Raw genomic sequence first — 27,570 nt, 5'->3', positions numbered from 1 at the left:
TAGACTCTCTTCTTTCATCAGAAAAAGAAAGTTTGTTTCTAGCCTCTTTGAGTGTTTAGAAATCGGCCGTAGAACATAGGGTGGTTTCAGCAAAAACACCTGATTTTGACCAATAAACAGAGAAAACGAGCTTTTTCTGCAGAACTTTTTATTTTATTTTATTTTTCTGCACTTTTTCTGTATCATCCGACTCTGAACTGTTTGAAGAGTCGCGCGATGGCCGCGCTGCTCCGCGATGCTCCGCAATGCTCCGCGCCGCAATGCTCCGCGCCGCGTTTGGCACATACCCTGATCCGTTTCGCCATTACTACAACCCACAGCAAGCCACTTCCTTCTCCAGGCTTTTATCGAACTACTGCCCCCATCTGGGACCGAAATACATTACACCCAAGTCTGAAATTCACTCGCTAGGTGTAGAACATGTCAATAACGCGATCCCCGCGAATTTTTTTTTTTTTTCTATAAGACGCCAATTGGCGTCTTTGGCAGTCAACGTTACTATTCTATAAGACGCCAATTGGCGTCTTTGGCAGTCAATGAGTTAAGTAGACATTCTTAGTTTATAAAGACATGAAGATAAAATAGCTAACGGATGTTATTGAATACTATAGCCTATTCAATATTGGGACGTAAAGTATCTCTACAACATATAATTTTCCATTTCGCAAGTCACAGTAGGGACGGCGTTTTTAAAGCCCATTATGTCTGAATGTGTGGGCCAACAACATCATTTGTATAAGACCTTCTTTTAAAAGCAATTTTGCTAAGACTTCTTTTACTGTAGCTAAATGTGTCGCATATAGAATTTAGAAAGTGGTTACTAAGAGTTACGAAGAATCCGAATCCATCTCTTCGATACAGCATCACAATGACAGCATCACTATACAAACACATTCTTATAACTTCTGAAGAACTCCATAATTTAGTTCTTCTTTGCTTGCGATCAAGACAGTCACACAGTGATAACCTTATATTTTGGAATATTAATTACGGACGAAAATGGACTACCATTACTTTCCAGGTGAGAATACGAAATTATAATTTAAATTGTAGTTTTAAAATGCAGTCTTGTATTGAAAATGTAAATCTTGGGGCATGGGGATATCATTGAAATATAGGTGAAATTGGCTCAAATCAAAGTATACAGTTTTTCTTGTTACCAAGCAATACAAGAAACAAATACTTAAGCAATATCACACGAGAGGGAGTGTGTTATACTGAATATCAGCACGGCTGTGATTCGGTCATAGGTACTAGGCCGCAGGCCGAGTACCGAAGATGATCACAGCCGTGCTGATATTCAGTATAACAGCACGACCTCGAGTGTGATATTGCTTTTATACAACAGTTCTACAGCGCGATTTATTAGTTAACAGTAATAAGCGACAACAGATTATGATTTGTTTGTTTATAGGGTTTATTATTAATGGCTTTTAACCCTTGTGTGGTGTTCACTTTTTAGACCCTTTCGTACTCTTCGGGTCAAGTTGACCCGGGACATCATTGGGGTTTTGAAAGCACTTTTCCTGACACGGTGCTCCTAGTCCCAATGGTGACCCGTACAAGGGAGTATGCTTAGGGTGCAAGATAGCCCCAAAATAGCCCATAATATTAAAGAGCGCCTCCTGTGGGCACAAACAGGTACTGTACCCATTAATGCACAATAGGTACTGTGTTCACATTCAAAAGTGTATATTTTGTTCTGGTGGACCTAGGGGGCTGCCCTTTGGAGGGGCTGGAGCAGAGGGTGCCTTATTATAACCCTCAAAGTGTCAGACCCCTGGGAATAGGTGGGGCCGAACGGCAGCATGATGAGTAGAGGCGTTTTTACACACATGATGCTCCTAACTTCCACTAAACAAAATCCACTATAATAAAGACTTGGTTGTCATAAATCATACTTATCTAGGAAAAATGTAAATGAAACAATGTTTTTATTGATGTTTATTATTTTGAACTTATATTCTCAATTGATTTTCAAAGCATTATAATCAAAGCTGTAAAAAATACAGGTGATGAACAAGAATAATGCTACAAATGCTGAAACACAAAACATGTGGAATGTACACTGTTTTAGTCACTGAAATAACACTGGTTACAATTGTGTGTGCATGGGCATGTCTGTCTTCACAACACATGAAGTACAGCATTTGACAGTATGTGTACCACAAATGTACTTTTTGCAGTTGCTGCATGTGGTCCCTGTCTTTGTGTCCTTTGAGGGTCCACACACCTCGCAGCGCTTCCTCTTTTTGCCATGGGCTGCAGTCTAGAATAATGAAAATACCTTTTTTTTAGATAATGAAAAGGATTTTTTTTTCCACCACGTCTCCTAATACTCTAAATCACTCACACACACACACACACACACGCACACACGCACACACACACACACACACACACACACACACACACACACACATATTTACATTTACATAAAAAATGTTGGCATTTAGCAGACGCCTTATTTCAAAGCGACTTAGATTTACCAAAGCGATCAATACATTTGACTAAGCAAGTGAATCAACACAGACACACACACACAAACAACCGCAACAGGACACTTACCTCAGGCACTGGAGATTGTGGTTGTGTGGGTTGTGCAGGTGGAGCATCTGTAATCCTCCTCACTATGGCTAGAGAAGTTGGGGTCCTGGGCATATGCTGTCTCCTTTGGATATGCGGTGTCACCAGTGCCATACCTAGCTCCTTAAGGAAAAGATGTCGTCTTTGGAGCTTCCTTTGGTTCCAGTCTGGGTTGACTGCCATCCAGATTGAAAATGCATTGTAGGCTGAAACATCCAGGATGTTGAAGAAGATCACGAGAGGCCACCGTAGAGTTCTTCTTTGGCAGCTGTAGCAGGCCAGCAGCTTGTCCAGGTTGTCTACTCCACCTTTGGTGGCGTTGTAGTCAAGTATGACCTCTGGCTTACGGTCCTCCCGGCCACTGATTCTTCCATCCCTATGTAGAGTGCTCATGAGCATCACATTCTTGCCCTTTTTTGGTATGTAAGACACCAGGGTAGTGTTGGCTGTAAACACAAAGTTGGAGGAATGGACTGGCCTGTTCTTCACATTTAGAAACTGGGGTGGGAGCTCCGTCTTGTTTTTTCGGACTGTTCCAACCATTGTCACCTTTCGTTTGAGAAGTTCCTGTCCCAGGCTGTAGGATGTAAAGAAATTATCACAGGTGATGTTATGGCCACTGAGGCCCTGTGACATATCCAACACCACCCGTGTCCCCTGGTTTCTCTCAGGGGCTCCTCCCTCTGGCTTCCCTGTATACATTTGCATGTTCCATGCATACGATGAAACGGCATCACAGGCAACCCAGATTTTTATTCCGTACCTTGCTGGTTTGGAGGGCATATACTGCCTGAAGGGGCAACGACCTCTAAACCCCACAAGCCGTTCATCCACAGTTAGATTGGGCCCAGGGTTGTAAAGAAGTGGAAGCCGGTCCACCCACTTGTCCCACACCGTGCGGATTGCAGCCAACTTGTCCCTACGCCGTCTAACAGGTCTTGATTCCCGGTCATGAAACCTGATGACCCTCGAGTAGATATTGAAGCTCTTCAGAGACATTGTGGCTCTAAAAATTGCTCTCCCTGTCTCCACATCCCACAGACTTTCAGTCGACTCCCCTCTTGACCTATAGACACCTGCTAGGATGAGGATCCCAAAATAGGCCTGTAAGTGTGTGTTGTCCATTTCTTTCCACTCCTCCCCGAAAACACGTCTCCCCTCAAGGTTGGTCATATCAAGAATTATTTTCTGAATTGAATCAGTAATCAGCAGCTCAAAGGATGACTTGATATCATCAACATGAGTCACTGCCAATCGTGTGGGCCCTGGTACCATCCTTATAATGTTAGCAGCTGAGCGGGGGGGCTCTCTCATTGGGGATGAAGACCATTCAATTTGGCCATTCTTGGACAAATATGTGTGGGCTCCTGCAGTGGCTGGCTGTGGGGCTCCTGCAGTGGCTGGCTGTGGGGCTCCTGCAGTGGCTGGCTGCGGGGCTCTTCCAGTGGCTGGCTGCGGGGCTCTTCCAGTGGCTGGCTGTGGGGCTCTTCCAGTGGCTGGCAGTGGGGCTCTTCCAGTGGCTGGCTGTGGGGCTCTTCCAGTGGCTGGCTGTGGGGCTCTTCCAGTGGCTGGCTGCGGGGCTCTTCCAGTGGCTGGCTGTGGGGCTCTTCCAGTGGCTGGCTGTGGGGCTCTTCCAGTGGCTGGCTGTGGGGCTCTTCCAGTGGCTGTCTGCGGGGCTCTTCCAGTGGCTGGCTGCGGGGCTCTTCCAGTGGCTGGCTGTGGAGCTCCTGCAGTGGCTGGCTGTGGGGCTCCTGCAGTGGCTGGCTGTGGGGCTCTTCCAGTGGCTGGCTGTGGGGCTCTTCCAGTGGCTGGCTGTGGGGATCCTTCTGCTGCATGCTCAGAGTGAAACTCATCTCCAAATTCACTTTCAGAATCAGAATACTCTGAATTAATTTCTACATTATCCTCATCTGAAACATCCTCCCCCCTTCAACTTCACTATGTTGCTCCCTCTCTTCTAATATTATCTCCACGGCCCTCTGAACACTGTATCTTTTCTTCATGTTGCTGGTGGAGGATTGTAGTTGAAATTACCTATACACTGGGATGGAGAGCTATTTCTCTCTTTTATCCCTCCCATGATGTGCAGGTGCAGTACAATATTATTATACATTTTTTTACAACATTGCACTTCAAAGGGTAAAAAGTGCGAGAGCAGACAGCTTCTCGGCGCGGGAAAGCCAGAGCAGACGGCTTCTTGTGCAGGTGTGAGGAGTCCAGTACAATATTATTCTTTATTATTATTATACAATGTTGCATTTCAAAGGGTAAAGAGTGCGAGAGCAGACGGCTTCTCGGCACGGGAAAGACAGAGCAGAGGTGTGTGAGTGAGTGAGTGAGTGTCAGTGTGAGTGTGTGTATGTTTCTGTGTCTCTGTGTATCCGGGTCAAAATGACCCGAACACCTTATGAAGGACATAAATGTGTTGGGGTATTGTAGGATGTGTAAAAAAAATAAAATAAAATGTTTTTTGTTTTTCATATAAAATGAGCCAAGGACATGGAGTTTCAGATTGATAAATTTATTCTTGTACCATTTCTCTTTAAGTAAAAATTGAAAACGGGTCAGGTTGACCCGAACACCACACAAGGGTTAAAATACTTTATGTAGTTTTTAAGAGTTCTGAGAGGGGGAAAGGATATGTTTGTTGTCAAATATTGTTGTCTTCAGAGGCAAAAATCTGTTGTGATCCTCAGCCCCCATTCTGGCCACCAGCCTCCAATCCAATTATGAACTGGGTAGTCTGGTACCGATTAAACGGACCTTACAGACCATCGACTACCAGAACCAGGCCAACAAGGAGTCAGAGGAACCCAGCACCAAGCGTGTCCGTCCTCTAGGCAGGGTGACGTCCTTAGCCAACCTCATCTCTCCCAGGAATGGGGCCGTCCGGCGGTTCGGACAGACCATCCAGTCCATGTCCTTCCGGGGCGATGGTGGCAAGTCTCAGAGCGCGGCGGCCCCCCAGAAGCCCTGTAGCAAAGCCTCGGCGGCCCCGACCCCACCCCCAAGCAAGGCCGCGGCCCCCACCCCCCCCAAGCGCAGGAACAGCACGCTGTGGTCCGAGACGCTGGACGTCAGCCAGAAGGGAACCTTCTCCACCAAGGAGATCAAGAGGCAGGAGGCCATATTTGAGCTGTCTCGCGGAGAAAAGTACTTGATTGAGGATCTCCAACTCGCACGCAAGGCGTACCACCACCCCATGCTGAAGCTGTCCATCATGTCGGAGGAGGAGCTGAGCCAGATCTTCGGGGAGCTGGACGCCTACATCCCGCTGCACGAGGACCTGCTGGCCCAGCTGGGCCGGGCCACGCGCCCTGACGGGACCGTAGGGGAGGTCGGGCAGATCGTAGTCAGCTGGCTCCCAGGGCTGAATGCGTACAGGGAGTACTGCAGTAACCAGCTTGCGGCCAAGGCTCTGCTGGACAAGAAGAAGCAGGACCACCGGGTGCAGGACTTCCTGCAGCGCTGTCTGGAGTCGCCCTTCAGCAGGAAGTTGGACCTCTGGAGCTTCCTGGACATCCCGCGCTCCCGCCTGGTCAAGTACCCGCTTCTGCTGAAGGAGATCCTCAGACACACGCCGGCCGACCACCCAGACACCCTCCTCCTGGAGCAGGCGATCAGCATCATCCAGGGCGTGCTGTCAGACATCAACAGCAGGAAGGGGGAGTCTGAGTGCCGCTTCTACTCCGCCCAGCTGGAGTACCTGGAGGAGAGGCAGAGGCACCCCCGCATCCCACAATGTAACAGTCTGCTCTGCCACGGAGAGCTCTGGAACAAGAGCGGCACGAAGCTACACGTGTTCCTGTTCAACGAGGTTCTGGTGATGACGCGGCCGGTGACCAGGAACGAGCGGCAGGTGTTCCAGGTGTACCGCCAGCCCATCGCGGTCCAGGAGCTGGTCCTGGACGACCTGCAGGACGGGGACGTCAGGATGGGGGGGTCCTTCAGAGGGGCCTTCAGCAACGCAGACAAAGCCAAGAACATCTTCCGGGTGCGTTTCCAGGACCCGTCCCAGGGTCAGTCTCACACCCTCCAGGGGAACGACGTCTTCCACAAGCAGCAGTGGCTCAACTGCCTCCACTCAGCTATCTCCGTCCTCCAGCCCGACCCCCCCTCCCCCCCGGCCTTCCCCACCGCCTCCTCCCCCGCCTCCCCCTCTGACGACCACCACCGCCGATCCTCCTCCGGCATTGTGCACATGGAGGAGGTGGACGAGAACACGCCCACCCGTGGGGACGAGACCCCAAGCACGCCGTCACCATCACATGCTTGGGGTCTCTGGTCACAATCCGGAGCCTCAGATGTGGCAGGCCTTGACAGCATGGTGTGGGAGCCCATGTTTAAAATGGACTCAGCTACTCTTCAACCCCTGCTAGAGATAGAAGAGGAACAAGAGCAGAGCGGTTCTGTTACCAGCCTGGTCAACCCTGGTGAGGACCTCATGCCTATAATTTAAATTGTAGTTTTAAAATGCAGTCTTGTATTGAAAATGTAAACCTTGGTGCATGGGGATATCATTGAAATATAGGTGAAATTGGCTCAAATCACATATGTTTTTCTTGTTTCCAAGCAATTCAAGAAACAAATACTGTTATATATCTAATTCATTGGTGTAGGGTTTATTATTAATGGCTTTTAAAATACTAATCGTTTTTAAGAGTTCTGAGAGGGGGAAAGGATATGTTTGTTGTCAAATATTGTTGTCTTCAGAGACAAAAATCTGTTGTGATCCTCAGCCCCCATTCTGGCCACCAGCCTCCAATCCGGAGCCTCAGATGTGGCAGGCCTTGACAGCATGGTGTGGGAGCCCATGTTTAAAATGGACTCAGCTACTCTTCAACTCCTGCTGGAGGAACACGAGCAGAGAGGTTCTGTTACCAGCCTGGTCCACCCTGGTGAGGACCTCAAGCCTTCTGCAGTGGTTGACGCCAGCCTGCTTCTGTCTGGTGAGGAGGCCATGCCTTCTGTAGCCAGCCTGCTTCAGCCTAGCCAGGACCTGAAGCCAGCAGTGACTGACACCAGCCTGGTCAACTCAAACCAGGACCTCAAGCCTGACAAACCTGTAAGCAGTGCTCCTACTGTCCCTCTCTGGTACACTGTTGTACTGTTATTCTCATTTTTGATCTTTATTATCTTTATTAATACTTTATTCATTTATTTTACAACCAGTCACTGGAATGTCCAGTTCATACCAGCCTGGTCCACCCTGGTGAGGACCTCAAGCCTTCTGCAGTGGTTGACGCCAGCCTGCTTCTGTCTGGTGAGGAGGCCATGCCTTCTGTAGCCAGCCTGCTTCTGTCTGGTGAGGAGGTCAAGCCTTCTGTAGCCAGCCTGCTTCTGTCTGGTGAGGAGGTCAAGCCTTCTGAAGCCAGCCTTCTTCAGCCTGGCCCAGACCTGAAGCCAGCAGTGACTGACACCAGCCTGGTCAACTCAAACCAGGACCTCAAGCCTGACAAACCTGTAAGCAGTGCTCCTACTGTCCCTCTCTGATACACTGTTGTACTGTTATTCTCATTTTAGATCTGTATTATCTTTATTAATACATTATTCATTTATTTTACAACCAGTAACTGGAATGTCCAATTCATAGCTGTTCTGTAAAGGTTTTTTCTGCATTGTCTTTCTAAGGTCATGGCCACCCTAAAGCCTACAATGATAGACACTAGCCTTCTCCAGGCAAGTGAGGATATCAAGTCCAATGCATTCCTCAGCCTGCTTCAGCCTAACCAGGACATCAAGCCTGCTGTAGTGATTGACAGCCTGGTCAAGTCTACTAAGGTGAAAGGGAAGAAGAAAAGATGTGGATGGTTCTGTGGCCTTTGGAGAGCCATTAGAAGGGGTCGAGGAAAAGACAAACCTGTAAGCAGTTTTTTGTTTTGTTCATGTTGTTTGTTATTATCCTGTAACACTGTTATACAGACTGTTATTGTCTGTTACACTGTTGTACTGTTTAATATCATCATCTTGTTTTGTCATGTAGTGATGACAGAACTTTTTGTAAACAATGTCATTTGTCAAATTAAAAGACAGCAAAGACAGCTTCTCCTCAGAAGAGAGTATTAGAAAAACAGATGGCGAGCACAACATAGTTAGTGTCTAAAGAAATTGCAACTGCTGCAATTTGGCAGCATTTTGGGTTCCGACTGAATGACAAGGGAGAGCCAGCAAATCTTGACACGGCTGTGTGCAAGTTTTGTGATTTGATCACAAATCAATCCATGTGATTTTTAATCCCGCGGTAATACTCTATACCGCAGTTAAACTTGGGGAAGGTTTAACGGTGTCAAAAATGTGATACCGTCCAACCCTAGTCAAGGCATCCATTACTTCAACTGATCAGAGCTCCATATTTCCCTCACCTTCAGCCTTTGTTTTTACCTGGGTATAGTTGTATGTCTTGCTCTATTACTGTGGTGTCCAAGATCTTAGACAAACTATGTATGTTTCTCCCATGTGTAGGCCACCCTGGCAGACTACGCTCCAACCGTCTCTCCCATGATCCCGGCATTAGTGTTCGACTGCAGTGGCGGCTCCTGCCAAATCTCTCAGGGGGGGCAATTGTTGCGTTGATGGTTAAGGTGACACGTTCAAGGGTAAATTCACCTAAATCAGCGGGCTTAAATAAATTGACTCTCACAGCCATTGGTATTCAGTTATCACATATTTTATTTTAGGTGCAGCAAATCCAGGATAAAGAGCAGTGGCACAGGGGCTGATAATGTGCAATGGATGGATAAAACTATTTACATACTACAAAATACAAAATATGGACGGCATACATACTGCTCACTTGTATTGAAATTTAGCTCGTCTCTCTTTCAAAGCAGCAAAACAATCAATGACCCTCTCGTTAAAATCAGGCATCTTCCTGACTAGTTCCCTCTCCATTGAAAGCATGGCCAGTGCATTCAGGCGCTCCTGGCCCATTGTGTTTCGCAGGAAGTTCTTGATTCTCTTAAGGGTCAAGAAACACCTCTCAGCTTCAGCTGTTGTCATGGGAGTGGTAATTAGGATGTTCAACAGAGCTACAGTCTCAGAGAAAGTCTCCTGGAGGTTGTACCTCCAGCTCTCAGCAGCCTCACCCTCACAGAGCATGAAGTGAGACGCGTGCTGAAGGCGGTGGACCCCAGGAAAGCCTCGGGGCCGGATGGCGTCCTGGGACGGGTGCTGAGGGACGGCGCCGACCAGCTGGCCGGGGTTTTCACCAACATCTTCAACCAGTCCCTGTCCCAGGCCACCATCCCACCCTGCCTGAAAACCTCAACTATCATCCCAGTCCCGAAGAAAAGCACGGTGAGCTGCCTAAACGACTACCGCCCGGTGGCACTCACACCAATCATCATGAAGTGCTTCGAGAAACTAGTCCGGGCCCACATACTCACACGCCTCCCGCCCAACCTGGATCCATACCAGTTCGCCTACAGAGCCCACAGGTCCACAGAGGACGCCATCGCGACGACTCTCCACGCCACTCTATCCCACCTGGAGAGGGGAAACAGCTACGCGAGACTGCTCTTTGTGGACTTCAGCTCTGCCTTCAACACCATCCTTCCAGACAGGCTAGTGACCAAACTACTAGACCTGGGACTATCACACTCTATATGTGCATGGATCAAGGACTTCCTGACCGACCGCCCCCAGAGGGTGCGGGTGGGCTCCCACACCTCCACAGCCCTCAGACTCAGCACTAGGTCCCCCCAGGGCTGCGTGCTAAGCCCCATCCTCTACAACCTCTACACCTACGACTTCACCCCCGTCCACCCCAGCAACTCCATCGTAAAGTTTGCAGACGACACCACCGTGGTGGGCTGCATCTCGGGGGGGGACGAGGCGGCGTACAGGGATGAGGTAGAGCAAGCTGTGCAAGGTTAACAACCTGCTGCTGAACAAGTCAAAGACCCAGGAAATCATCGTGGACTTCAGGAGGAAAAAGTCCGAGATCCAGCCCCTGCTCATCGACGGAGAGAGCGTGGAGAGAGTCTCAGCCCTCCGATTCCTGGGGGTGCACATACAGGATGACCTGTCCTGGAAGAACAACACAACAGCCACCATCAAGAAGGCACAACAGCGGCTCTACATCCTGAGAGTCCTCAGGAAGGAACACATCAAGCAGGAGATAATGGTGGCCTACTACCGCGGCGCAGTGGAGAGCATCCTCACCTACGGCATCTGCAACTGGTTCTCCAGCTGCACAACCGCGGAGAGAAATGCGTTACAGAGAGTCGTGAGAACAGCCCAGAAGATCACCGGCGCCCCCCTCCCCTCTCTGGAAGAGCTGTACAACACACGCTGTCTCAGGAAGGCCCAACCCACCCTGGGACCCAACCCACCCTGGGTACGAACACTTTACCCGGCTGCCCTCGAAAAGGCGGTACAGGACCATGGCCGCAAGGACAAACAGACTGAAGCACAGCTTCTACCCCAGGGCCATCCAGGCCCTGAACACAGCAAAGACCTAGGTTCTGGGCCCTGGACAGTCTGGACGGATTGATGGCAGCTGCTGGACTGAAAAAAAATCAGGTGTAGTGCTGAGGCACAAATATGTACATTTCTAGCCTGCAAACTGCGACACTTCAAATGAATGTGCAATAACACTATGTGCAATATGACAACCCTAGTCGTCTATCTGTACAGTATAGTATAGTGGATAGTGTACATAGCCTTTATTTATGTAAACCAGCTCCTTCCCTTCTTGTGTTTTTTCTTCTTTTTTTTCTATTTTTTTTTTTGCTTTCCTAGCACCAGGGGAGCCACCCCTCCTAAAGTTCGTTGTTTGGTACCTGTACTATAGCAATGACAATAAAGACCATTCATACCTGTGTAGAACCTGGTACAGTGCCAGTGCACCAGAGCAGCCCTTGAACTCAGCACTCTCATAGACAAGGGACAGCTCAGTCTTGAGCTTCACCTGGTTCAGCATGGGGTATGCCTTGACAGTGGTGTTCAGAGCCTCAACAGGGAATGCATGGCAGTGCTGTTGGAACATCTCTCCTTGGAGCAGCGTGGCACTCACAAGGTGGTTGGTGAAAGAAAACCTTTCTTTGGAGTGGGCCAGGATTGTGTCGCAGATCTGTCAAAAGTATGGGGTGTGAAAGAAAATGTGGAAATAAGCACTTTGGAAGTACAACACTGAATAAAGACTGCTACCATCCCATCCCTGAATGTAACTCTGATTGGTGGTGATTTTCCAACACTGTGTTTCAAAACTTGGACCTACCTCTTTAGACAGCCTCTGCTTCTCTTCTTCTCCCAAGACCCTCCTTGATGTTCTGGTTCCTGTGGCTTCTTGCTGCTGCTCTTGAGATGAGCTTTGGTCCCTGAAGGCAGACAGACCAACAGTGTTAAGATTTCAAATAAGAAAATGTAGCTGAACAATCTGCTGTCTTGTAGTTGTAATTGTATCTACAGTAATTTCTGAAATGTAGTCTAACGATGATTTAAGGTCTCCAGGAGAGAGGGATCTGTTTTAAGTATAACAGTTGACTTTAGCTTTAACAGGCTGTGCACATGAGTCACTCCCGACCACTTAGATATCTTGGAGCTATTTAGGTAGATATGCTTATTCTTGAATAGAAATATGTAGGTCTATCTATTCACAAATTAAACCTCAGACATTTTTAGACATGTTCTATATATTAGCCTAATACATATATCTAAAGAAAAATGCTTAGTTGTAATTCGCTGACAAAATGTATTGTATAGTTTGATAAATGTAATATACTACATTACATTAAGTAACTACATATTAATATAATGTAACATAATAAATTAAATGCAAAGTTTTGTTGCAAAAAAGAAGCTTCGCATAGCAACCTACCAAATGAATAGTGGAATATCCTACTCCAATTACTCGGGCAAGCCCTAATTTTAATTCAACTCATTGTTATATAAGCCTACTAGTTTTACCGGCGCCTTTCCCATTCATCATAGCATGCATACATTTGATTATTACAAAGTTCTATATTACGGAGAAGGTACCAACTATATTTTTTGATCTTACCTTATGGCCTGCATGCTGCTTGTGAAGCTTACGTATGACATGACGTAAGCACGTACGATTCTTTGTGCATGTCCCAAAACCCCATAGAGAATGCCCGAATGGCCTGAAGTTACCAAAATAGATTTACATGTAAGTCTACGAGAACAGCCTAGTGCAATTTCGAGTAGAGTGAAAGTTGCACTGAAAGGGGCGGGACTTGAAGCTGATTGGAATATACTCCACAGAACACTAGCTGATTGGACTATGATATACTCCACAGAACACTAGCTGATTGGACTATGATATTCAGAAGCAACACTGTCTAGAAGTCATAGAAAAAAAATCTCTCTCTTCTCCCTTTGGTGGGGCATTGTCCAATTGCCCTAATGAACCAGCCTCCCCTGAATGCATCTAGTCTATTTCATTTCATTGTATATATTCTGCTAATATTTTCTAGACATTTCAATATGATTACTGCAAATAGTGAAAATACCATCACTCATCCGTTATCAGACTTTGCTGAGGTGCTGGAACTGAAGAGTATCAATAGAGTGCAAAATAACAGCATCTGCACACTCAAACACTGTGCAAAAAAACTGTTTATTGCAAGCTTTCTGTCATATATGATAGGAATATGATTACTGCAAAAAATGCACCAAATCATTCTGTTTTGAACGTGTTCTTCAGAGTTTTGAACACAGTATGTTAACAATGAAAAAATGTGTTGCAAATACATAGTGTTTTGCAGGTGGGGGAGTTTGAATGAGTAATTTGAATCACAGAGTAAGAGTCACAGTTTGGACCACATGGACTTCTGCTTTGCTGACTGTATGAAGAGTTGTGACTCTGTGACTTCAGTATTGAACACTGTGACGGTATTTTTCAGACTTTTATTCTGACATTTTATTTATCAGACTTTTATTCTGAAGCATGGCACGTCTGACAGTTCTTCTGTAGGTGACCACTGAGCATGTTGATGAACTGCTGCTTGTTTGTGTTGTTTGAAAGGAACAGGTCATCGTAATAGGCATGTCTTCATCGTTACGGCTGCTCCAGTCCTCCCACCTGCTCGCCTGCGGTGTGTCATGTCTTTTGTGGATGTGCCCTGATAACCGTCGAACACAACAACTGCCTCTCCATACCTCCATTCCTTGTGACATACTCGCTGGACAGCTTGCAGATGTCCTTGTATGTGGATCCACGTGTCCATGGGATGCGCTGAACCAATACTCCACCATCCAGCACATACTGGACTTTTATTCCGAAATTTTATTTATCAGACTTTTATTCTGACATTTTATTTTTCGGACTTTTATTCTGAAATATTTTTTTTCGGACTTTTATTCTGAAAATAATTTTTCTGACTTTTATTCAGCAATTTTATTTTTCAGACTTTTATTCAGAAATTTTATTTTTCAGACTTTTATTCAGAAATTTTATTAAAAAAAAGTTTTTTTACTGTCCACAATTTTTTGTATTGTGGACAGTATTGAACACTTTGTGTGGACATCAGACAAGAAGACATGAATAAAAACATTATTTAACATGGGCGTCAATGGGAAATTGTGGCATCACCAGTTTCAGTATTTTTCAATACTTTCCACCACTTGGATTTCTTAAGACTTTTGATATGTTATGAAGGACATATCCATGAGACTAGGACAGCTGAAAGAGTTTATGTTCCAATTTGTCTGAGGTCATATTGTATAATGCCTGTACTACGATGGGATAATAAAGATTGACTTGACTAATCTCTGTGGTGACCGGCTTCACACTCCAGCACGGTAGGTGGCGGTGTGCACATTTGTCGTTGGTTTGCGATCCGCCATTAACCTATAGAAGAAGAAGAAGCTTCGCGGGAACGTGCTCAAAACAAATGTGACAGCTCTGTGTGAACTTTCTAGCTAGCCAGCCAGGTTCAGGAAGTTTGCTCAATAAAGTCGCTCTTTATTCTGAATGTACAGGGACCTGTGAGCCGTACGGGGAGGCGTCTGATATTTTCCCGTGGGCAGTCAGCAAGCTAAGGCTTTTTTCTTCAGTTAGTTAGCAGGCTAGCATAGCATGCATTAGTTAGCGACTAGCTAATCCCATTGTCGGACGACTATTTTCTTCAAATCAACTCCAGAGGAGAGAGAGGCAAGACAGCGTCGACATTCTTTCAGAAAGTGCTGAAGTCACCATTTCACCTGTTTGTGTTTTTGATTGTAGTTCGCAAGTTTTTATTAGATGTGCAGCTAGCTAGTTGTCTGAGTTAGTTGGAACTAATTGAATTGTCAGCTAACCACGTTAGGCAAGTTTGCTAGCTAGCTACTTTCCCAGCGAAGAGATGGCAGAGAGACCCGAGGACCTCAATCTACCCAACGCTGTCATCACTCGCATCATCAAGGAAGCGGTGAGTGCACTTCCCCCAAAGTCCAGTTTGATGATTGTGTTAGTGAATGACAACACCAACTAACCTCCCTGCACACAACAGCTACCAGATGGGGTGAACGTGTCAAAAGAAGCAAGGCGAGCCATCTCTCAAGCAGCCAGTGTATTCGTCCTTTATGCAACATCTTGGTAAGAAAGTACACATTTTCCTGCCCAACAGATTTACCCTATGAATGTAATATTATTGAGGGCATGCAGTATATTTAACGTTTCTCTTCTTTTGTGTCAATAGTGCAAACAACTTTGCCATGAAATCAAAACGGAAAACTTTAAATGCAGGAGATGTGATGGCTGCAATGGAGGAGATGGAGTTTGAACGCTTCCTGCAGCCACTACGTGAAGCTTTGGAGGGTGAGTATCAAGATCATCATAATTTCACACCACATTCAACTTCCCATTGCTCAATACCAAATCGACCCCTGGACTGTACCCCTAGGCACACTCTAGGCACCCCTGTGGATCTAAGAGTATTGGATGGGTGGAATCAATATTGTTGCTTCAGCTTGTCCTCTGATTGGGTGGATGAAATTATCACCATATTTCTTACCATCCCAATTCTTTCAGATCTACAGTTCCCTTCTATGGAACATTCCCTAGCTGTTCTATGGAACATTCCCTAGCTGTTCTGTGTTTGCATGTCTGAAGCCCATTGGAAGTCAAGGTGGAGCCATCACCATATGCTTTACACTTATCCAGTCCCTTTGAATAAGAACCTGAAAGGGCCCAATCCCGTTTCCCTTTCCTACCCCTACGGCTCGTTTTGGAGTGCCACTCACTTTGGAGCCAAGCCCTCTGAAACAGAGCCACAAGGGGTAGTGATTGAAATCTTCCCCTATGAAATGTGACAACCCTTCAAGACCCTGATATGTCATCAGTAGCATCATAGAAAAGCATTGACGTCCGCGATTCATTCATAACTTAAGTTTCATCCTATAAATCGATCAAACAAGTAATCTAATAAAGTGTAGGCTAACAACCCGTGCTCCTTCCCTGCCAGTCTGCACTGATATTAGAGGAGCAACTAAGCTGCTGAACCTTAGTTAAATTTTAGGCGTCATATGCCATCAAAGGGGGGGAAATGTGTCAAAATGCGGTACTATCACGTACAAATCAGTCTTAAAACATGTAACGTTAGATAGATAACGTTAGTAGACACGGAGCACAGTTTTTTATGGCATTCCGAAATCCAATGTGACAGGAACGCTGGAGAAACATTAGTCAGCTACAACACGATAAACCCCATCAATAATATTACATAATAATAACTGCTCGGATTAGATTGCAGGTTGTTTTAGTTTAATAAGTGCCACAGCTATAGCGCCATATGCCGTCAAAGGGGAGGAAATATGGAAAATGTGAAATGTCAAAATGCGGGACTATTATGCACAAATCAGCCTTAAAACATGTAACGTTAGATAGATAACTTTACATTAAATATGTCTACCATCCACTGTTAAACACCACAGGTAAGAATTTATTTCTAAATAAACAGGATTGTATCTTGTTCTGGAGCGGAAAATGTGAATCGCGCTCTGATGGCATTGTGTATTTCTATGGGAAAACTATTACCTGGGCACTTCCATTAGACTACCCAAAGTCAAACACCGGAGCACTCATATCTGCGCGTTTATTGCAGAGGTTGACTGCGACTTGCGTCTTCCTCACTGTTGACAGTCAGCCCTACCGCTACATGATAACAACAATTTGGACAGCCTTACCCCTACATATGAACATGCAAAACGGAGCCGTAGGGGTGAATTGGGATTGGGCCTTTCTCCTGCTTCATTTCCCTACTTTGTACGACATCCAAAAATGTACTCTGGACTACCCTGCATTGGTACATGCAATGTATGCATTTGATGTTTACTTATCCTTTACTTATTTCTTTACTTGAAGGAATGGGCAAGTGGTTGTTTCAGATGCAGCAACTACTGTTAAATGCTGACATTTGGTCATATCCAACCTTTCTCCTGTGCAAATGTCAACATTTAAACAGTCTCCATTGCATCCCCATGTCCTTTTCTTCTTTAGTTACATAACCCTAGGGGATTGTTTCACTGTGTAGCACTGATCATTCTTTGTATATCAGACCACCTATATCAGTATATAGCTTGCATTAGAGGGGGGTGTTAGAGATTAAGACAAATCCTGAAATAAATCACACTTTCGACACATTGAAAATGCCTTCTAGTCTAGGAGTAGGATTAATCTGTGAAATTGTCCCTATAAATTTGGTCTCTACATTCACTGGGCCTGGATAATGAATAATTTGTAACAGTCATTTGAGAAGAATATGCAAAAATATAAATAGCAGATGGGTGTAGTTGGGGTGTTCCTTTTCAATGTTTTTTTCTCCCCGATTGGAACAATGTACTTTCCTTGTGTATACTATTTATGGGTGGAGATTTACAGCAATCTATAAAGCAAAGGAAATTGTGGCCAGCACTGACTACAATTGTCCACCTCTTTGCTAACCACTAACTTTACGACTGAATGCTACTCAACATGAATAACTTGTGAACGTTTTTGTTCCAATGCAGCTTACAAGAAGGGCCAGAAAGGAAAAAAAGAAGCGTCGGAACAGAAACGTAAAGACAAGGAGAAAAAGACTGATGCAGAGGATAACGACAAGAGTAGGGAGGAGGAAGAGGAGGAGGAAGAGCGAATGGAGGAAGAGCAAGAAGTGGAGAATGAGGTGGAAGAGGAAGAAGTTGATAATTGATGACTGACCGTTAATCCTTCACCTTCTAGAGTACTGACCAGAACACTGCTGCGCGTTCTTAGACCATGTTAGAAATACATATTTTATTCCTCCTTGGGATAAGCACTGGTCCAACACAACATAAGAGGAACTACTACATAGCCCTGAAAGATTCAGTCATGCCATATCAGTGATTGCCAGTACTTAGGGAAAGGTTGATATTCAAAGTATTGCTACAGGGTCTTCGTCCAATAGGGCCTTGCCATTGATTTGATAATACTATTTTGATGTCTTCCAGCAATTGGCCACTTAGACAATTGAGTGGAATTTAGGCAATCAACCATATCCATCAGTGATGTTAAAACAAAGCACAATAAAAACCTGATGCACTGTGACCAAGACAGCCTTATACAAACCACTGTATAATTTCCACTTTTCTAATTCCAGTATCATAGTGTTCATCATTTGTTGATGTATTATGTGAAAGTATAGCCCCACTTTGGATTTTGATACATCCCATAGCAGATTGAATACTACTTTTGGTTGTTAGATTTTGTCTGACTTACTTAATTAAAACATAGATCTATCTTTACTGAGGTGACTCATAGGTTTGTGGGGTGTACCTGACATTAAAACAACATGCTTGACCTCTAAAGAATGATACAAAAATGTGAAAAAGTTCCGTTGTCACGAATAGACAATTTTTTTGCTTAAGACCCGACATTCAGGCTCTGCATTTTCTGGACATTGTACATCTGTTAGAGATAACAAACTTGGATTTGTGCTTTACAAATTGACATGATGTTGCCAGTAACTGTCATGTCTTGGTCAATCAGCCTGCAGATTCTGACCACAATTGGAGGTCGCTCGAAGTGAGCTCCATGAATGAGGTTTGAATTGAGGTTAACGAATTGCTTGTTTTTTTTGTACAGAAATTATTTGGTCAACTGTGTTGTAAGGTTGAAATTTGTACTTTTGTAGCATTGTGAACACCTGGCTATATGATTTAGAATTAAGATTTGTAAAATAAAAATGGCTTTACTGAATGTTTAATCACCTGTTATTGGCTATGCTTATGTGTTTATTTATGTATTCTAGTGACAGGATTTAAGCCCTTGGGATGCAGCATGGAATGGAATGGAATGGACTTTATTTGTCATTGCTACAGTACAGGTACCAAACAACGAAATTTAGGAGGGGTGGCTCCCCTGGTGTTAGGAAAGGGAAAAATAAAAAACACATTTTAGAAAAAGCATAAAAGCATAAAATCACAAGAAGGTAAGGAGCTGGTTTACATCAATAAAGGCTATGTACACAATCCACTGTACTATACTGCACAGATAGTCAACTAGGGTTGTCATATTGCACAAGAGTATTTTTTTCACATTATTTTAAAGTGTCACAGTTTGCAGGCTTGAAAATGTACATGTTTGTGCCTCAGCACTAGCTGCCATACAATCCGTCCGGACTGTCCTGGGCCCAGAACTTAGGCCTTTTCTGTGTTCAGGGCCTTGACGGCCCTGTGGTAGAAGCAGTCCTTCAGTCTGTTTGTCTTAGCGGCCGGGGTCCTGTACCTCCTGTTCGAGGGCAGCTTGACAAAGTGTACGTGCCCAGGGTGGGTCGGGTCCCTGGAGATCTTGGAGGCCCTCCTGAGACAGCGTGTGTTGTACAGCTCCTCCAGAGAGGGGAGGGGGGCGCCGGTGATCTTCTGTGCTGTTCTCACGACTCTCTGTAGCGCGTTTCTCTCCGCTGTTGTGCAGCTGTGGAACCAGTTGGAGATGCCGAAGGTGAGGATGCTCTCCACTGCGCCGTGGTAGAAGGCCACCAGTATCTCCTGCTTGTTGTGTTCTTTCCTGAGGCATCTCAGGGTGTATAGCCGCTGTTGTGCCCTCTTGATGGTGCCTTTTGTGTTGTCCTTCCAGGCCAGGTCATCCCGCATGTTGTGTCCCAGGAATCGGAGGGTTGAGACTCTCTCCACGCTCTCTCCGTCGATGAGCAGGGGCTGGATCTCGGACTTTTTCCTCCTGAAGTCTACGATGAATTCCTGGGTCTTTGACTTGTTTAGCAGCAGGTTGTTAACCTTGCACAGCTTGCTCAGTTGCTCTACCTCATCCCTGTACGCCGCCTCGTCCCCCCCCGAGATACATCCCACCACGGTGGTGTCGTCTGCAAACTTTACGATGTAGTTGCTGGGGTGGACGGGGGTGAAGTCGTGGGTGTAGAGGTTGTAGAGGATGGGGCTTAGCACGCAGCCCTGGGGGGACCCAGTGCTGAGGCTGAGGGCTGTGGAGGCCCACCCGCACCCTCTGGGGGCGGTCAGTCAGGAAGTCCTTGATCCACGCACATATAGACGCAGCATGTGTGATTATCAAGTAACCCTAACCCTTAAAAATAGATATATGAATGGTGAATTTCAGAACAAGAGGCACCAGCCCAAGGCAAGCTACCATATAACATGGTATTCATTCAGCTCAATAGAACATGACATTACATTGGTATAGGAACCTTACACCACTGCATATAATAGGGGTATGAATGTTAGAAAATGTTCACATTGGGTAACAGCACCTCCTGCAATAGGACCAGCTGGATGGCAAAAACAGTGCTAGTAGTACTCAAGAGTAAAACAAATACAAATAAGAACTATTGACCATGCCAAAAGAGTTGAAAAGAAACATTTTGCCAGTGTCTCACCAACTGTGAAATTTGGTGGAGGATGAGATAATCTGGGGGTCCTTCTATTCAGCACGGTTGGAATCAGGCGGTTTTGTCTTTGTGAAGGACTCATGAATCAACCACGTACACGGTTGTCTTGGAAGAAAACTTGCTTCCTTCTGCTCTGACAATGTTCTACAACTGTTTTTTCCAGCAGGACAATGGCTCTATGCCACACAGCTGTCAATCTAGGTGTGGATGGAGGAGCACTAGATCAAGACCCCGTGATGGCCAGGCCAATCTCTAGACCTCAACCCCATTGAAAACCTCTGGAATGTGACCAAAAGGAAGATGATCACAAGTCAAACAAAGCAGAGCTGTTTGAATTTTTTGCACCAGGGGGGTATTCCATCAATGTTGCTGAAAGACAACCCAGGCTTATTTTGATGATTTATAAAAACTACTTATTTTAGTAAACCTGGATTTTCCTTTAGCAACATGCCAGGAGTGGCAAAGGCACACACCAGTAATGTGAGACTGGTAGAAAACATGCCAGGGTCCTTCCACTAAATATTTATTTCATATTGTTTAAAGATGAATGAACTTGTTTTCTTATTAGAAGTCTGAAAACACTATCTTTTGATGATTTTTACTTGAATTTGGGAGGAATGTTAAATGTAAAGAATTGTCAGTAGTCCCTCCTTTTTCAAGTCCAGGAAAGGGTAGATGGGATGCCCCTTCTAAACCCCAACCGTATACATCTAATCTTCAAGGGGGTAATAGTTTGGCCATCTCACTTAGCATTTACCAACCTTAAAGCACATCTCCCCATGTCTGTCTTTTTTCAACAAAGTCAAAAAGTACACAAGCAAAACTACATTTGGATTAATGACGGAGCACAAATGCCAGTGTGCCTTCTTTTTCAAGCACTGGTACATAATTCAAACAGTTACACAATATTGGGGTACAAAAGGCCAAGACAAACATTGATATTTTTTGTTAAGAACTTTAATTTTGTTTCTCCATTTTACTCAGTTGGGCACTCAACCTTGCCAGCATTGATGTCATCAATGACATCATGGGGAGCACGGCCATCAATGGTGCAGCCCACTGACTGGGCAGTGCCAAGGATCTCCTTGATGGTTCCTGGGAAAACAGAACAAGACCAATCTGAGTCAAGAGAAGGTTAAACTAAAAGTACATAAATGAGGGTAAAGGACAAGTTGTTCCAAGTCTTTCGGCACAGAGTCATCCATTGGTTTGGACAGCCCTGTTTCCTAGAGCTGGGTCTATCTTAGCCTCCACTGGATTATACTCAGTCACTCAGACAGACAGGCATAGTGGCGGGAGGCTGAACACAACGACAGGACAATCTACATGAAAGCGATAATTAGAATGTCTTAGGCCAAGTGAGTGCTTACCAGAGAGCTCCCTGGCAATTGAGCGAGCCCTCATCGTGCGAGCAACGGTAACAATCTCATCGAAGGTTACACTGCCACTGTGCTTGACTGCAAACAAAAAAGGTAAAGATCAATAAATTGGAACAGACAATACACAGAAAAGGAAGTAAATCTGAGCTTGCAACTGGGATGTCTGAGCAGGGTTCTCCCAAGAGTTTTGAACAAGGTGGCACTGGGTTACATCAAAACCCAACTGAGGAGCATTATAGCATTTTCACTTTGAGCAATGATGTTGTTGACAATAAAAGCCTGTTATTCCATCACCACAATAGTTTAATTTGCCTTGAATGTTTACAAAGTGGTGGTGGCGCCACCATGTTCACAGCAAAGCACAACTCCACTTAAATTTGGGGAGAACGGTGATAATGTTCGTATGCAAATAATTCTTTTTTAGGAATGTATAGTGGGCTTACAATAAATACACAAAAAGGGATTGGTTCCTAGGAAAATTAAAAGGACCAATCTAGGTCAATAGAAAGTTAAACTTTCTAAACTAAAGTACATAATGAGGGGATAGGACAAGTTGTTCCAAGTCTTTCGGCACAGAGTCATCCATTGGTTTGGACAGCCCTGTTTCCTAGAGCTGGGTCTATCTTAGCCTCCACTGGATTATACTCAGTCACTCAGACAGACAGGCATAGTGGCGGGAGGCTGGGGTGTGACTGCCCCCATCAACAAAGATCTAGATGCAAGAGGGGTCGAGGTTGTCATTTCACTCAGGAAAGGTTCAGGGCGACTTACTGTTCTTGACCTTCTTCCTGTCACGAGGGGGCTCCTTCAGGGCCTTGATGATGAGGGCAGAGGCAGAGGGCACCACCTCGATCTAGAGGAGACAAATGCATGTTGAAACATGATGGGTAAACAGCATCTAAATTGCAATGCAGAATCTCCATCAGGCAATCCCATTGGAGAGGGGGGTAGACTGGGTGACGTACCGCTGCCTGTCTGTTCTGGATGGTCAGCTTGACGGTGATCCTCAGGCCCTTCCAGTCACCAGTGGCCTTGGCAATATCATCACCAACCTTCTTGGGAGACTGAAAACAAGGAGGTCATGAGACTAAAATGAAAAACAGGCTTAATTGTCTGATGTGATGACAATCATTGTGTAACATGGAGGGACTGTTCCAGAACTTTCGGCACAGAGTTGAACATCGGTTTGGACAGCCCTGTTTCCTAGAGCTGGGTCTATCTTAGCCTCCACTGGATTATACTCAGTCACTCAGACAGACGGGCATAGTGGCGGGAGGCTGGTATGCACACCAAATAATTCAACCGTTCAAGATGAAGGGACACTTACCAGACCAAGGGGTCCAATTTTGGGGGCCAGTGCTGAGGTGGCACCAACTTCTCCTCCTGTGCATCTCATGAACACTAAGAGTAAAAAGACCATCATCATTGAGCATTTTCTACACGACAGAGAGTTACCCTTATGTTCGGGCATTTCAGCGGCAGCCAACATGAGAAATCCAATCACATGCCCCATACAGCAGTGATTTAACTTTTTTTTTTTTTAAGTACTACATTTGCTTATTGTTTAACAGGATTACACAATTATATTTTTGGGAGTAACCTGGACACTATGCATTATATGGTATGATTGTAGAGACTTAATACCAACCATGTTGAATAAAGTTAGTTGAGGCTGGAACATTATATTCTTTTTTGAATTCAACTTGTTTACATGTTAATACTGTTGCGCCAACATGCTGTATTAATATAAACATCAGAATGGTCCTTAAGACGGCATGCTTAGAATAGGTTCGGCCCAAGTGCCCACCCGGTCACGCTGGGTCTTATTGACCAAAAGTAAATGTAATAAGTTGAACAGTGGATCCCAGTCTAAACTAGGCGAGTGGTCAAATGTACATGATAATTTGCTGTGGCAAATGAATCAAAGGCACGTCCCAAAAATCAGATGGCCAGCATAAAATAAGTAGTCATCTTAAATATACGGTAGTAAAACAAGATCTAAAGATCACCAACACTATTGAAATTCTATTGCTAATCATAACTAGTCAATCCGCAGGGAGAGGACTCTTCAACTGCACGTGCAACAACCACGTGGCCAGTGATCGTGTAGGCTCGTAATTATACTGAAATTCATCCCACCAAATCACCCCCAATTCATGTAGATAGAAATATAGTAATATCGACAAAAGTCACACGCATTGACAGTGCATTGAGGAAAAGTCGTCGTGACCCTGACGTTACCATTTTCTGTGCCCATTCACTGTTGAAGAGGCCATGTATGGACGCGCCCGACAGAAGACGACTCCATTTTGGCTCTGAAATAAAAACCTACTTTACAGTAGAGTCCACACATACCAACTTTAATCTCGTTGGGGTCGAGTTTAGGGGCCATGACGCTGTTGAGCTCAGTTCAGCTTGAGGTGGTGAGGATGTCGGATGAACCCGATTCGGGACGACCGATTACTGTTGCACCTTCACCGCTAAAGTGAAAAAAGAAAGGAAAGATGTCGGGGGCGCTTCGGAATTTATACAAACAGCAAGTACCGCGAGATTATACAAGTACCGCGAGATTATACTGTCTATGTCGGCGGGATTCCAATTCGCCCCCTAGCTCCTATTCTCTCGTTTCCTTCCCTACATATGAAATAATTTCATAGGGTTTGGTAATATTATAAATCATTCACACCCCATAGATGTATAGAACGTTATATAACGTTTAGAACGTTTATTTCATGCAATATATATCTTTAACCAATCTATTTTTATATATTTTCCAGATCGCCAGGGTGTACCTAAGATAGGGAGTAGGAAATTAAGGGCCGAATTGGAGTTCAAACGACAACAGTGGATTGTCAGCTGAGCGAGCGAGGTTTAGCAGTGGGTTGGACTTGGACCCATAGATATTATATACAGCGAGGAATATCTATATCTATTATTCTATATATATATATATATGGTTGGACCTACATGAACTAGCTAAACAAACGCATAGCTTCAAGTGGAATATCGACTTCCAAGTCAAGTAATACTCAACGTCATTGTGATTTCCCACCCCCGCCCGAGGACAACACACTCAAGGTTTGTCCAAAGCTGGTTGGAGCTACGCAGCTAGCGTGTACACAGCCCGTTAGTGCTAACTGAGTTAGTTAGGTAGTTAGTGCACGTTAGTGTGCTACCTGGCTACTGCCACGGTACAGTCTAGTTAGCTAGCTAATTAGCGTCACGGCATCAACTTACAGTAAGTAGTAAACAAGCCCCGTAAACGAGACTTATAAACTAGCTAAGCTGTAGCAGATAATGGCTGCTAGCTGTCACCTGTCAGGATAATCAAAGTCGTCCCTAACTGTATATCTGACATGTATCCTGTCCAAAACACAGGGATCTCTCTCTCTCTAGATAGAGAGAGAGAGAGAGAGAGAGAGAGAGAGAGAGAGAGAGAGAGATAGGTCAGTAGATGCGACTGGATGCTGATAGCATTCAATCATTAGGCTATGCCAGGTGATGTAATGTAACATTTTGTTACTTTTGAGTAGATCACACCAAAACCGCGAAGTCATGTCCATATTCATATTCTGGCTGATCTTATTAGGCAACATGTCAAGAAATCTGTCAAATGATTCGGTTTTCCATATTTGCTTGTGACATTCTACAGTGTTGACGGGATATCTTCACATTTGTCAGTTGATAACCCAGGACAGGAGTAAGACAACAACCCCTCTGAAGTCAATATCTGAGGAGAGGGGAGGGGAGGGGAGGGGAGGGGCACAGGCACAGGCTCTCTACATCCTCACTAAAGAGACGGACAGAGAGACGCTCAAGGGACAGACAGGACATAGGATGCCTCTGTTCTTCAGAAAGAGGAAGCCAAGTGATGACTCCAAGAAGCGTTTGGAGTACCAACTGTGTCGGGTAAGGGCACTGTTGTGTGTGTGTGTGTGTGTGTGTGTGTGTGTGTGTGTTTTGATCCCCTACTGGAGACTAACTTTAAGACCAGATTTTCTGTTTTGAAGACATTGAGGTGTTTCAGCAATACGGTAGCAGATGTACTGACACTTTGCTTTTGACCTTTTCCAGTCTAAAGAGGCAGGTGCTGATGACATTCTGGACATTTCAGTTTGTGAGCTCTCAGAGGTGAGTGGGACGTACTGCAATTGGATCGAGGGGTAGTGTGTGTATTAACTGGAATCATAGTCGATTGCTTGGAATCGTTATGAGAAAGCAGAGGAGCAATACAACTACATTCCACAGGCATTAGTCATATTTGAATTGAATTGAATAGTTGAATAGTTTCTATTTCATCATCTACAACAAGCAATATCATCTGCAGTGTGTATGAGACATAGGACAGCATAGGTCAGAGGTCATCAACTTCCTGTAGCCTGGGCCCAAGTGGCTGGTATGGGGCGGAGGTAATAATTATGCTGTAAGTGTAATAATACATAAAAAAAAGATAACGTATCTATAGGCCTATTTCCATCATTTGTTGACTGTAAATTGACCAAATTGTTGCCCATCTGACAAGTTACATGCATTTAATTTATGACCAATACGTCATCATTTTAATTTCATACCCTGATTAAACTGATACATGATAACGCCTCTCTGTTTGAACCAACGTATAGTTTTACTCACTCGGTCACATAACAGAGTAAGTTAAACTGGTACTGTAAAATGAAAGAAAATAAGTTAAACTGCTACTGTAAAATGATTTCTTTTGAGTGTTTACCTTACTTAAATAACCTAGGGTGAACTCGATTCACACTGACGGTTTTTGAATCCAGTGGTAGACTTTTCAATAGGAAAAACCTTTAAAACCCTTAAAAGTTCCTGGCCAGATTTGACCTGCGGGTCGCCAGTTGATGACCATAGATGGTCTTGTTACTATTAACCTAAGAGTTAAATACCTGTTCCATGTTCCTGCACAGGTGCCAAGTAGTGCGTACTCCATATGCAAGGTGCTACAGAAGAAGGTATGGCTGTGATGAATGACATATAGCAGTACAGAGGATGAGGGCCTAACCCTAACCCTGTCCAAAAACATCCCCCTAGCCCCTACTCCAGAGACACTTGCGTAGATCTAGGCGCTACTACTTTATTGCCTTTACCTATCCAATCCGTTCAGATCTCCACAAGTGTCTATGGAGTAGAGGTGAGTGGTTGTTTCAGGATAGGACGCATATTTTTCTGTCAGTGGTTTCATGCCAAGATTTAGAATAGTTAAGAGCCAATCAATTATAGCTCTGTGTCTCTGTCATTGCTCACCCAGGTGTTGATTCTCCATGGGAACCAGCTGAGATACCTGCTTCCCAAAGGAGGTTGCATCAGCTCTCTGGCAACCCTAAAGGTTTGAAGACAAAACACATGTTACATAACAGAGCATGGGGCGCTTGGTGGCGTAACACACTAAAGCCGCATTTACACTGCAGGTCGTAATGCAGAGTTCTGATTTTTGTCTATATCCTTTTTTTTAATGCCGTTTTTTAAAATGACCCATGTCCAATACCTGTGCTTCTCTCTTTCTCTTCCTCTCTCCATCTCTTCCTTCCTCTTCGTCTCTCCCACAGGTCTTAGATTTACATGAGAACAAGCTGAGCTCACTTCCTGATGACATAGGACAACTGGTGTCCCTGCAGGTAAAGCAATGATCATGAATTTATGACCTTCGTAAAAGACTATCAAGGCAACCGATCCTCAGCAAGTTTGCGTCCCTTCTCAGGTGCTGAATGTGGAGAAGAACCGGATTAAGGCCCTACCGGACTCCATTGGAGATCTCCGACTCCTGCAGA

The 27,570-nt window shown here is 44.9% G+C and overlaps 4 protein-coding genes across 4 annotated transcripts in view; 3 read left to right on the top strand and 1 right to left on the bottom strand.

Annotated features, from left to right (window-relative positions):
- Positions 1–999: 999 nt before the first annotated feature.
- LOC308156197 (neuroepithelial cell-transforming gene 1 protein-like) lies at positions 1,000–8,867 on the top strand (the record flags this gene model as incomplete). Its single annotated transcript, XM_080529552.1, has 6 exons — positions 1,000–1,021; positions 5,283–7,019; positions 7,326–7,651; positions 7,759–8,049; positions 8,218–8,367; positions 8,847–8,867. The coding sequence occupies 6 exons, from the start codon at positions 1,000–1,002 to the stop codon at positions 8,865–8,867; spliced, it is 2,547 nt and encodes an 848-aa protein (XP_080385678.1).
- A 5,606-nt stretch (positions 8,868–14,473) lies between these two features.
- Positions 14,474–18,739, top strand: pole3 (polymerase (DNA directed), epsilon 3 (p17 subunit)). The gene is made up of 4 exons (XM_080528006.1): positions 14,474–14,960; positions 15,042–15,127; positions 15,231–15,349; positions 17,539–18,739. The coding sequence occupies exons 1-4, from the start codon at positions 14,895–14,897 to the stop codon at positions 17,718–17,720; spliced, it is 453 nt and encodes a 150-aa protein (XP_080384132.1). The 5' UTR covers positions 14,474–14,894; the 3' UTR covers positions 17,721–18,739.
- A 2,607-nt stretch (positions 18,740–21,346) lies between these two features.
- rpl12 (ribosomal protein L12) lies at positions 21,347–24,279 on the bottom strand. Its single transcript, XM_080527989.1, has 6 exons — positions 24,140–24,279; positions 23,112–23,185; positions 22,750–22,848; positions 22,556–22,637; positions 21,776–21,862; positions 21,347–21,500 (listed from the first exon to the last, which is right to left on the bottom strand). The coding sequence occupies exons 1-6, from the start codon at positions 24,174–24,176 to the stop codon at positions 21,382–21,384; spliced, it is 498 nt and encodes a 165-aa protein (XP_080384115.1). The 5' UTR covers positions 24,177–24,279; the 3' UTR covers positions 21,347–21,381.
- A 1,283-nt stretch (positions 24,280–25,562) lies between these two features.
- The window catches only part of lrsam1 (leucine rich repeat and sterile alpha motif containing 1), a 13,656-nt gene continuing 11,648 nt past the window's right edge, over positions 25,563–27,570 (top strand). The window contains exons 1-6 of the mRNA XM_080528769.1: positions 25,563–25,693; positions 25,859–25,915; positions 26,710–26,754; positions 27,051–27,128; positions 27,349–27,417; positions 27,501–27,570. The exon at positions 27,501–27,570 is cut by the window's right edge and continues 15 nt beyond it. Of these exons, the coding sequence (XP_080384895.1) occupies positions 25,622–25,693; positions 25,859–25,915; positions 26,710–26,754; positions 27,051–27,128; positions 27,349–27,417; positions 27,501–27,570 (391 nt within the window). The 5' untranslated portion in view covers positions 25,563–25,621. The remainder of the gene's footprint in view (positions 25,694–25,858; positions 25,916–26,709; positions 26,755–27,050; positions 27,129–27,348; positions 27,418–27,500) is intronic.

This window comes from Nansenia antarctica (assembly GCF_963989245.1).
Source record: "Nansenia antarctica genome assembly, chromosome: 4".
Taxonomy (NCBI): Eukaryota; Metazoa; Chordata; class Actinopteri; order Argentiniformes; family Microstomatidae; genus Nansenia; species Nansenia antarctica.
This window is presented reverse-complemented; position numbering and strand designations above follow the sequence as displayed.